Genomic DNA, 12,427 nt, shown 5'->3' on the forward strand with positions numbered 1-12,427 from the left:
ATAGATCGGGAGTCACCCTGCCCCCAAAACCCTCTGTGTGTCGTGCCTTTAGAAATTGTAGCAGAGAATCCTCTAAATGTTTCTCACGTAAACGTGATAATAGAAGATATAAATGACAATCCACCTCATTTTCCCCAAAATAGCATTGTTTTACAAATCAATGAACTTGCAATTCCAGGAACTCGGTTTGGCCTGGAATCAACTATACATGCAGATATAGGGCTTAACTCTCTGCAGAGTCACCAACTCAGCTATAGTGAGCATTTCTCTCTGATGGTTGAAGGTAAGACTGAAGGCAAGAATTCCCCAGAATTAGTGTTGGAGAAGCCTCTGGACCGGGAACAACAGAGCTCTCACCTCCTGGTCCTGACAGCAGTGGACGGGGCTGATCCGGTCCGAACTGGCAAACTCAAATCAGGATCAAGGTCACTGATGCCAGCGATAACCCCCCAGTGTTCAATCAGGATGTGTACAAAGTTAGCCTGCGTGAGAACTCGCCCTCAGGCACCTTTGTGCTAAAGGTGAAGGCCACTGACCAGGATGAAGGCATCAGTGCAGAGATCACCTACTCCTTCAAAACACTATGAGATATTGGACATATGTTTGTGCTAGATCATCAAAGTGGAGAAATTAAATCCAAAGACCCTATAGACTTTGAAATCAGTAGCAGTTATACTATAAGCATAGAGGCCAGGACGTTGGAAGCATAGGCACCGAGTGTAAAATTATACTGGAAATTTTAGTTGAGAACGACAATGGCCCAGAGGTGGTTTTCACTTCAGTGTCCAGTTCCATAACCGAGGTTGCAGAACCGGGAGCTGTGATTGCTTTGTTCGAAACATGATAAAGATTCGGGAGAAAACGGGGAGGTCACATGTCTCATAAAAGAGAGAGCTCCTTTGAGAATTGGATCTTCCGCCAATAATTACTACAAGCTTGTGGCAGATGGGGCCCTGGACCGGGAGCAGACCCGAGTACACTGTCACCATCGCAGACACCGACAGGGGCAAGCAGCTCCTCTCCTCCAGCAGAAGTGTCACTCTACACATCAGCGACGTTAATGACAACACTCCGGTTTTCCACCAGGCCTCCTACGTGATCCACGTGGCCGAGAACAACCCGCCTGGAGCCTCCATCGCGCAAGTCAGCGCCTCCGACCCCGACCTGGAGCCCAACGGCCACGTCTCCTACTCCATCCTGGCCGGCGACCTGGAGCCGCGCCCGCTGCCGTCCTACGTGTCCGTGAGCGCGCAGAGCGGCGTGGTGTTCGCGCAGCGCGCCTTCGACCACGAGCAGCTGTGCGCCTTCGAGCTGACGCTGCAGGCCCGCGACCACGGCTCGCCCGCGCTCAGCGCCAACGTGAGCCTGCGCGTGCTGGTGGGCGACCGCAACGACAACGCGCCCAGGGTGCTGTACCCGGCGCTGGGACCCGACGGCTCGGCGCTCTTCGACACGGTGCCGCGCGCCGCGCAGCCCGGCTACCTGGTCACCAAGGTGGTGGCGGTGGACGCCGACTCTGGACACAACGCCTGGCTGTCCTACCACGTGCTGCAGGCCAGCGAGCCCGGACTCTTCAGCGTGGGGCTGCGCACGGGCGAGGTGCGCACGGCGCGGGTCCTGGGCGACAGGGACGCGGCCCGCCAGCGCCTGCTGGTTGCTGTGCGCGATGGGGGACAGCCGCCCCTCTCGGCCACCGCCACGCTGCTCCTGGTTATCGCGGACAGCCTGCAGGAGGCGCTGCCGGACCTCAGTGACCACTCTGAGCCCACTGACCCCCAAGCTGAGCTGCGGTTTTACCTGGTGGTGGCCTTGGCCTTGGTCTCTGTGCTCTTCCTCCTCGTGGTGATTCTGGCCATTGCTTTGAGCCTGCGACGCTCCTCTAGCCTGGCCACCTGGTGCTGCTTTCAGCAGGGGTTTCTCCCAACTACAACAAGGGCACTTTGCCTTATTCCTACAATCTGAACGTTGCCGATTCTCAGAAAACAAGGTTCAGTTTTCTCACCATGACCCCAGAAATGGTGCCCCCGCAAGATCTTTCTAATGAAGCTCTTTTGGTAGTAAGTGTCACTGAAGAGAATAACAAGTTAAGCTCTAACTCTGTTGCTTCCATTCACGTGAGTTTCAATGAATGCCTTTCATCTGCATATGGGCTTGGTTTATTTTTTAAACCAATATTTAGGAAAGAAAATCTTAAACAGATTATATCTACTATCACTTCAGTTTTGTTTGCCCTCTCTCAGTCTTCTCTGTCCCTTTCTGGGTGGGTCAGCAACTCCATTATTAACCCTCAAGTATTTTAAATATTTTGACAATTTCATCTGAGTTATTCTTTATCCACAAACAAAATCTCTCTTACTGTGAGAAGTGGGTATTATGATGCCGCTGCCATTCAAATATTTTTCTTTTTTTACAAGCTTTATTTTATTTATTATTATTTTTTAATTAATTTATTTATGGCTGTGTTGGGTCTTCGTTTCTGTGCGAGGGCTTTCTCCAGTTGTGGCAAGTGGGGACCACTCTTCAACGCGGTGCGTGGGCCTCTTACTATCCCGGCCTCTCTTGTTATGGAGCACAGGCTCCAGACGCGCAGGCTCAGTAATTGTGGCTCACGGGCCCAGTTGCTCCGCGGCATGTGGGATCCTCCCAGACCAGGGCTCGAACCCGTGTCCCCTGCACCGGCAGGCAGATTCTCAACCGCTGCGCCACCAGGGAAGCCCCATTCAAATATTTTAGTGGAAGCATAATATTTTTTTCCTTTGGGCATTTCTTTTATTCAGAACATCAATATCTTGGCATATAAGGCTTTTCTTAAGGCCTTTCTTTACTCTAGGTACAATTTGCTAGGGATTATTTGAGTGCCATTGAATAGATCAGTTTTGTGCCCTACCTTTTCTCAGAGCTACCTGTAGATTTCATCCCAGTGTTAAAGATATTATTTTATGGTATACTTGCCAAACATGTTTATCCTCAGAATCTAAATATTTACACACATGAAAGCACAATAGTGAGGATTTTTTTCCTGTATTCGGATGGGCTTCCAATATATTACCAGTAAATCTCAGTAACTGGAATTAGGTTTGTTTCCCAGAAAAAGGTAAGTTTATAATTTTCTTTGGGTTCTAATTTTCCTAAACATTCTCTCTCTTTTTTTTAATTGAAGTATAGCTGAGTTACAATGTTGTGTTAGTTTCTGGTGTATAGCAAAGTGATTCATATACCATATATATATATTCTTTTTCATATTCTTTTCCATCATGGCTTATTACAGGGTATTGATCCTAAATATTTTTTTGAAATATATTAGTAGAGTACTACCCTTATTTCAAGCAAATGCTAGTTGGAATGCTTCCATTTTGTTCTTAAAATGTTACTGTGTCTTCTTCACTTGATTTCCTGCCAGGTGTGATTCTGGTAATGTGTACAATCAAGTTTCTTATTTTTAGGTTTCCATATTATTGTGAAAATTTGATTCTTAAATGTTAAATGTCAACAACATGTTAAAGTAGTTCTTCCATTTAGGCAAATTTAAGAATCTACCAAAAAATTTTGCCACAGATTTTAGCTGGGTGAAAATTTTTTAATTATTCTGTTATATAATTTCTCAAAACATGAAACTCCTAAGGAGATTCCCATAATAGGTGTGTATGTGTGGTGGGGGTGATACCAAAGCAGGTGCACTAAAATATACAGTTAAATCTACTGTGTATAGAAACTTCAAATTCATGTAAAAGCTCATTGGAAAAATCAGAATACGCCTACAGGTACAGAAAATAATCTCAAGAAAGTGGCTCTGTATGAAAAATCTAGGGAAATAAAAAGAAGCTCACTGAAATTCCAAGTAAAATGAATACTGTAGTTTTGGTTGGCTCCGCTGCCATCCCTATTTGAAGAACAGTAGGTGGAGCTATTTAAGGTTTAAAAACTAAAATCCTTTCACGGAGTTTAAGATTGTGCAGTAATTGGTTAGGACTCTGAGCGCCGCTGTTCACCAATCAGGGAGAGAAAAGCAGAGAGAGATCCTGCTAGCCGGGCACTCGCGTTGAAGCACAAAGCACAGATAAAAACTAACCATCTCCGGGACTGTGAGGAAACTGATTGGAAGAGCTTGGGTCCCACAACTGTCGGATTTTAAGGACGGATGAGCTGATCCGGACTTCGGTGATCAAGGGAAGAATTGGAAATAATCCTCAAGGAAAGTGACAATGACTCCTGCGCGACTGCACCAGGACTGCAAAAAGCTGGTCCTGCTGGGAGTTCTCCTGGGGGTTCAGTGGGAAACTGGATGCACCCAAATCCACTATTCGGTTCCCGAGGAGCTGGAGAAAGGCTCTAGGGTGGGGAACATCGCCAAGGATCTGGGGTTGGAGCCCTGGGAACTGGAGGAGCGTGGAGTCCGCATCGTCTCCAGAGGTAGGACACAACTTTTCGCTCTGAATCCGCGAAGCGGCAGTTTGGTCACCGCCGGCAGGATAGACCGGGAGGAGCTCTGCATGGGGTCCATCAAGTGTCAACTAAATCTGGAGATTCTGATGGAGGATAAAGTGAAAATATACGGGGTAGTGGTAGAAGTGAGGGACATTAATGATAATGCCCCGTATTTCCAGGAAGGTGAATTAGAAATTAAAATGAGTGAAAATGCAGCCACTGGGATGCGGTTCCCCCTTCCCCACGCTTGGGATCCGGATATAGGGAAGAATTCACTCCAGAGCTACGAGCTCAGTAGTAATACTCACTTCTCCCTGGACGTGCAAAGCGGAGCGGATGGTAATAAATACCCAGAATTGGTGCTGGAGCGCGCCCTGGACCGCGAGGAAAAGGCCGTTCACCACCTGGTTCTCACGGCTTCCGACGCGGGCTATCCAGTCCGCACTGGCACCGCGCGCATCCGTGTGGTGGTCGTTGATGTGAACGACAACGCACCAGCGTTTGCTCAGTCCGAGTACCGTGTGAGCGTTCCGGAGAATGTGGCCGTGGGCACTGAGCTGCTTCTGGTAAACGCCACCGACCCTGACGAAGGAGCCAATGCGGAAGTGATGTATTCCTTCCGGTATGTGGACAACAAAGCGGCCCAAGTTTTCAAGCTAGATTGTAATTTAGGAACAATTTCAACAATAGGGGAGTTGAACCACGAGGAATCAGGATTCTACGAGATGGAAGTGCAAGCAATGGATAACGCAGGATATTCTGCACGAGCCAAAGTCCTCATCACAGTTTTGGACGTGAATGATAATGCCCCTGAAGTAGTAGTCACCTCTCTCTCCAGCTCCATTCTGGAAAACTCCCCCAGAGGGACGTTAATTGCCCTTTTAAATGTAAACGATCAAGACTCTGGGGAAAATGGACAAGTGATTTGTTTCATCCAAGGGAATCTGCCCTTTAAATTAGAAAAGGCTTACGGAAATTATTATAGTTTAGTAACAAACACACTCCTAGACCGAGAACTGGTTCCTAGCTACAACATCACGGTGACTGCCACTGACCGAGGAAGTCCGCCCCTGTCCACGGAAACTCACATCACCCTGAATGTGGCAGACACCAACGACAATCCGCCCGCCTTCTCTCATGCCTCCTACTCCGCATATATCCTAGAAAACAGCCCCAGAGGAGCGTCCATCGCCTCTGTGACCGCCCAAGACCCCGACTATGGAGAGAATGCCCGGGTCACTTACTCCCTGGCGGAGGACAGCCTCCAGGGAGCTCCCCTGTCCTCCTACATCTCCATAAACTCAGACACTGGCATCCTGTATGCGTTGCGGTCCTTCGACTATGAGCAATTCCGAAACTTGCAGCTACAAGTGATGGCACATGACAGCGGGGACCCTCCACTCAGCAGCAACGTGTCGCTGAGCCTGTTCGTGCTGGACCAGAACGACAACTCGCCAGAGATCCTCTTCCCCGCCATACCCACCGATGGCTCCACGGGCGTGGAGCTGGCACCCCGCTCCGCAGAGCCCGGATACCTGGTGACCAAGGTGGTGGCTGTGGACCGAGACTCAGGCCAGAACGCCTGGCTGTCCTACCGCCTGCTCAAGGCCAGTGAGCCGGGACTCTTCGCGGTGGGGCTGCACACGGGCGAGGTGCGCACAGCGCGGGCCCTGTTGTACAGTGACACACTCAAGCAGAGCCTGGTGGTGGCGGTCCAGGACCACGGCCAGCCCCCTCTCTCAGCCACTGTCACGCTCACAGTGGCAGTAGCGGACAGCATCCCTGACGTCCTGGCTGAACTAGGCAGCCTTGAGTCTCCCGCCAGCCCCGACGACTCAGGCCTCACGCTGTACCTGGTGGTGGCGGTGGCCGCGGTCTCCTGCGTCTTCCTCGCGTTTGTCATTGTGCTGCTGGCGCTCAGGCTGAGGCGCTGGCACACGTCGCGCCTGCTCCAGGCTTCAGGAGGCAGGTTAGCGGGTGTGCCCACGTCTCACTTTGAGGGCGTGGACGGGGTGCGGGCTTTCCTGCAGACCTATTCCCACGAGGCCTGGCTCACCGCGGACTCGCGGGGGGGTCACGTGATCTTCCCGCAGCCCAACTACGCGGACACGCTCGTCAGCCAGGAGAGCCGTGAGAAAAGCGAGCCTGTCTTGCTCTCGGGGGATTCCGTGTTTTCTAAAGATAATCATGCATTAATTCAGGTGAGTGCATATCAAATATTCTCCTCTGAGATTTGAGCAAGATATCTCTTATTACAGGTAATTAGTATTTATTCGGAATTTATAAAACAGCGAGAAATTTATATAAACATTGCAGACACCATTGACAACCGGGCCAACTTCCTTCAGGCTTTCCCTCACGTCTTATTTATAATAATTTAAAAAATATATTTGTATATGTTATATATAAAATTTTATATCCATTTTATACAGTACTTTTTAATACTCTATATAATTTTTCTAATTTAATTTACCAACTGTACAGCTCTTCCTGCTTTTGATTGCTGTTTTTATTTCCCATTGGCCGTGCAGCAGGTTTATGTTGAACGTCTGATGCCAATTTATCTGTTAAGAACACAGATTCTTCTAGAGGGGATAAATCTAATTCAATCAAAAGTATATAAATGATATTTTAAATAAACTTCTATAAATAGAGCGGCTTCTGACTACACATAAAATTGCCTAGCAAATTCATAAATTGCATTTAGTTTCTTTTCAAGTGCAATAATTCTGGTCATTAGGTAAGCATACATTATACATTCTCAGTGTCCTAAGTTATTTCATGGTTTCACATCATTCATGAAATTCCAAATATCGTGAGTTTATTTCTTATGCATTTAAAACATTCTCACTGAAATATGCACGGTGTAAGTGTTGTCATGAGGAAAAACTGAAGAGATTGTTCATTTTTCATCCCCATTATAGAGTTCAGGAATACAAGTCTATATGTGTTTCCAGTTTAGATATTTCTTTTGCCCATTATCCACACTGATGACATTATGATGACTCTGTGGAATATTCAGAGTTAACAGATTCTGTTTTGAGCACATTTTTGATATCGTGGTAAATTTGTAGTAATTCTCTCTTCTTGTTTAAAATTTCCCATAATTCTCACACACGGACAATTTTCTCAACAATGCACAGATTCTGTTTCCTGAGAACCTTACGCTCTTTGTAGAATGTTGAACAGAAATCAAATGCTAAAATATATTATTCTTAGGAAAGCATTGCTGGAACCTGTGAGAAGCCTGGTTTCTTTTGGTGAATTCTATAAAGGGGAAGGAAATCATAACATCCTAATTATTTTCTCCTGACTTGTTGCCTATCTGTTTTCAAAAATACAATAGTTAATTAAAACCAAGATTTATAAAAGAGATTGAAAACGATCTGGAGAATGAAAGATAATCAAGTTGCCCTAAAATGAGGCAGTTACTGCTACTGAAATTCACATATCACTTTATGCTTCTTGACAGCCAAGATAGAAAGAGGAAATATAGAGTGGATCTATTTGTCTTATTTTTTTTTTAAGGAAGTTTTTTTTTTAAAACATCTTTATTGGAGTATAATCGCTTTACAATGGTCTGTTAGTTTCTGCTTTACAACAAAATGAATCAGCTATACATATACATATATCCCCATATCTCCTCCCTCTTGCGTCTCCCTCCCACCCTCCCTATCTCACCCCTCTAGGTGGTCACAAAGCACCGAGGTTATCTCCCTGTGCTATGCGGCTGCTTCCCACTAGCTATCGATTTTACATTTGGTAGTATATATAAGTCCATGCCACTCTCTCACTTCATCCCAGCTTACCTTTCCCCCTTGAAGGAAGTTTTTGAGCATATCTAAAATGGCAAACTTCATATTGACATTAAGTTCCAAATGGAATTTAATAAGTAGAGCTTTCTAAATAATACCAAGGAAAATAGAGCGAAATGTAACTTCTTTTGTTTTGTAAAAGCTATCAAAATGTTTATCACGTGGCCAGTTTTCTTGTGGTGGTTGATTCAAAATGAAAGACGTAACACACAATAGAAATTATTTGGGAAGCTGAACTAGTATAGTCCAATTATGCTGACTCTGTTAATGTAACTTGATTTAGGGACAAATCATTAAGAGCTAGGGCAATGAAGAGTGATGACCCTTAGGCTGTATGTCAGGTATCAGTGATCTCAATTATGCTTCCAGTATGAGCTAAATTGGCTTCATTAAATAGTTGCTGAGTGAATGAATGAACAAATGTATGTGCTCTGGGGATTACCTAATATCAGTCTTCCAAGATGTAGTGTGACAGAGAAACATTAGCTATGTAACAAGGTAACTCCTAACTGTGTGACTTTTTTTTTTTTTTTTTTAGATTTATTTATTTATTTATTTTTAGCTGTGTTGGGTCTTTGTTTCTGTGCGAGGGCTTTCTCTAGTTGCAGCAAGTGGGGGCCACTCTTCATCGCGGTGCGCGGGCCTCTCACTATCGCGGCCTCTCTTGTTGCGGAGCACAGGCTCCAGACGCGCAGGCTCAGTAGTTGTGGCTCACGGGCCCAGTTGCTCCGCGGCATGTGGGATCTTCCCAGACCAGGGCTCGAACCCGTGTCCCCTGCATTGGCAGGCAGATTCTCAACCACTGCGCCACCAGGGAAGCCCTAACTGTGTGACTTTTGATGTTATTTAATTGCTTTCAGCTTCAGCAAAATAGGGATTGTAATATGTCATTTGAAAGACTGTGGTGAAGCCTAGTGATAACATATAAACCATCTGGTTCATAATATGTACTTAATTAACAGTAGCCCTTTTTTTTTTTTAACATTGTTGATAGAAAAATGAGTCCTGCTTTCAATATCAGTACACTTTACATTCTGTTGGGAAAAGTAATAATGATTTGTGTGCTCCTCCAGACGATACAATGGGATGACTTGTGAGTGGAGGTAAAACTGTTCTAACAGTTTTATGAAAGCTACTGTAAAAATCTTAAGTGCTTAGGCATGTTCTTGATTGAGAAGGCCCTGTTTGGGGTCATGAAAGATAGGGGGAAGATTGTTTTTGATGAGACAATTTTATGAATGTTAATTTTTCTCTCTCTGAATGATAGTTTAACTTAAACAAGGGTCCTGTGTAACTTATTATTTAAGGACCAATTTACTCCAATAGAATTGCTAGGATGATTTAAATGGAAAATGGATCACCAAAACCTGAAAGCTGGAGTTATTTGGTTTTGCCCACATGAGAATTTAAGTTAATGGCTGCACAAAATATCAATCTTAGCTTTAGGATATTTGTTGATAATTTAGGATTGATAATTAGGTTATTTTTTGATTGGTTTTTTTAGAGTAATTGGACAATGGGTTTGGATGTTTGTATTTCCTCTGGTTTCAGTAATGAAATTATGTCAAGGACTTTTCTTATCTTCCTTTGTGTTATATGGAAGGTGGGTATGCACTCACTTAATCTAGTTAATCAAAGTATTCAGCTATAACTTAAAAGTTGTAGTTCCTCTATTTTATAGCACCTAAAATTGGAATGTAATCTATCAGCATTCTTCCCCTACTTCCATTCTATAAGAGATACCCTCCGTGAAGCAGCAATGGCCTAGGATCCTTGCTGAGTCTGTACAACTTGTTGAGACTACTCAACCCATAGATTATTTTAAGCTGCATTAGAAGACTAATGATAAACGAGTGGATTGTATTACAGTTTTCTCAGTTATATGTAACAGAGTATAGCTGTGATCATGAATTGATTAGTTCTGGTGAAAAATCTGCTTTATCCTTATGCAAGGTATCAAGTTCAAAAAAGTAAACGCCTTCACATTAAATATGTGCCACTCTTTGTATATCTATTATACCTCAATAAAGCTATTTTTAAAAATTTTAAGCAAACACATAGTTGTGACGGGATGTTGATCAAACTAATGACTGTATAAATTAGGAAAGAGACAGATTTATTCTCTAATGTTACATTTGGAGTTCATTTTTAGGAAACCATACCTAATGAAAAGTTATCAATAACAGAGCACACTCTTTAGGACACATTTTTAAAACACTGATAGGAAAAGATAGCCAATGGCAAAGATAATTGAAAAAAATCTTTGATAGAGGATAAGTTTTCTGGATACCAAATTGGAAGAGCTCTAGTTCAGGAAAATGTGATGAAATTGCCATCAGATGGACCATAGAGCAGATAAAATAATTTATCTATATGTAAAAAGAAATCAGTACCTCCACAATTTCTCTGAGAGAAGCCATAAAAAGATCTACTATGTTTAATAATCATTGAGGACAAGCATAATTTCTTAGTTCATCTTTAAGTCTCTGAAGAATTTCACACAGTGGTTTGTATACCTTCTAAATACTCAATAAAAGGCTTGAATTCAATGATTAGAAAGTAATCTCTTGGGGAAAAATCATAGTGCAAATCCATTTTACTTGTGCTTTCCCTCTACATCAAACTCCTAATAAGAGCCAACTCTCTGATCTATCTATATAAAGATAAGGAACTGAAGATTTATCAAATTTTTTAAATAGGTGCCACAATCCATAAGATTTCTATGTTGTGAAACTTGCTAGAAGCTTTCTATATATTTATAGCTGAAGATCCAACCAATAGTTCATCCTGAGACTGTGTACATGAAAAAAGTAAAGCCTTTTCCCCTACCAAAAAATAAAAAGAGAGACTCAATCTAAAAATACTCTTAAATGTCTAGAAGAAATAAAAAGAAGTCATTGCTTTGATTTCATATGCTGGAGTCATTGAGAATATAAATTTCCAAGAATATTGAATTGCCTGAATAAAACTGTACTACTGCTTTTCAACTTGCAAATTCCAGTGAGAAACATCTTTCTCTTTGCTCTCAACTCTTCAGAACCTCGACCTCTAATTTCTTCAGGTTGCAGTTCTAGAGTAGGGACTCAGAGCACTGCTATCAGCCCACGTAGAAACAGGGGTAAACAAGGAGATCCCATAATATTTCCACTGGGTGACTTTCCTAATCGCACCTTGCCAGAGATCTGGGGCTAGGTGTCCAGGACTTAGTGGGCTCAGAAGCTGCAAGTTAATGTGGAAAAAGAATACCTCACTCCAAGTGAAGAAAGTGGGGATTTACTTGTGAGTAACAGGATGGACCTGGAGCAGATATGCCCACATACTATACTTTGTATCATACGTTTATAAGTGGTAGTTGAGAATCCTTTAAATGTTTTTCACATTAATATAGATATTCAAGATGTAAACGATAGTACTCCCCAGTTCAGCAGGAGTGCTATTGAGTTAAATATGTGAGTTGATCCAGCCTGGAGCAAGATTTGCAATAGTACCTGCAAAAGATCCTGATGATGGAAGCAGTTCCTTTACAAAGTTATCACCCTAACAGCAACTGTATATTTGTCTTTGAAGTAAAAGAGACCAACAGTGGAAACAAATAGATTGAACTTGTGTTAGAGAAGCCACTAGACTGGGAAGAGCAGAGGTCGCATCACTTAGTCCTGACAGCATTAGATGGAGGGGAGCGCCAGAAGCAGAACCACTCGGATCCCGACCCTGGTGGTCGACGCCAACTGCAACCCCTCAACCTCCGATTTCAGCCAGAATGTATACAGGGTCAGCCTTCAAGAAGACCTGCCCCTAGGCACCTCCATGGTGAGGCTGAGGGCCACTGACCTGGACAAGGGCATCAAAGTGGAGATCAAGAATGTCTTTGCAGCCCAGAGTACCCATATCTAGTTTGGCCTTGATCATGGTAGAGGAGAAATGAAAACCTTAAGTACATCGGAATATGAAGAGATTAAGAAGTATTCCATAGTTTTGGAAGGAAGGAATGGGGGTGTGTGGGGGGATTGGTTTCCCAGTGTAGCTGAGATCAAAATTCTAGATGATGATGACAAAGTACTGGAGTTTTTTTTTTTGGCCGCAACTGGCGGCTTGCAAGATCTTAGTTCCCCGACCAGGGATTGAACCCTCAACCTTGGCAGTAAAAGCACGAGGTCCTAACCACTAGACTGCCAGGGAATTCCTCC

The 12,427-nt window shown here is 43.8% G+C and overlaps 1 protein-coding gene across 21 annotated transcripts in view; it reads left to right on the forward strand.

The window, feature by feature from the left end:
* The window catches only part of LOC132362582 (protocadherin gamma-C4), a 189,315-nt gene that overhangs the window by 107,557 nt on the left and 69,331 nt on the right, over window positions 1–12,427 (forward strand). The window contains exon 2 of one of the 21 annotated variants that reach the window (XM_059917316.1): window positions 284–357. The exons of 19 other annotated variants lie outside the window; for them this stretch is intronic. In XM_059917316.1, coding sequence (XP_059773299.1) covers window positions 284–316 — 33 coding nt within the window. In that variant the 3' untranslated portion in view covers window positions 317–357. Of the gene's footprint in view, window positions 1–283; window positions 358–4,048; window positions 6,627–12,427 lie in introns of those variants that run through there. One more of the 21 variants, XM_059917304.1, reaches the window with a different exon arrangement.

This window comes from Balaenoptera ricei, chromosome 3 (genome assembly GCF_028023285.1).
Source record: "Balaenoptera ricei isolate mBalRic1 chromosome 3, mBalRic1.hap2, whole genome shotgun sequence".
Taxonomy (NCBI): Eukaryota; Metazoa; Chordata; class Mammalia; order Artiodactyla; family Balaenopteridae; genus Balaenoptera; species Balaenoptera ricei.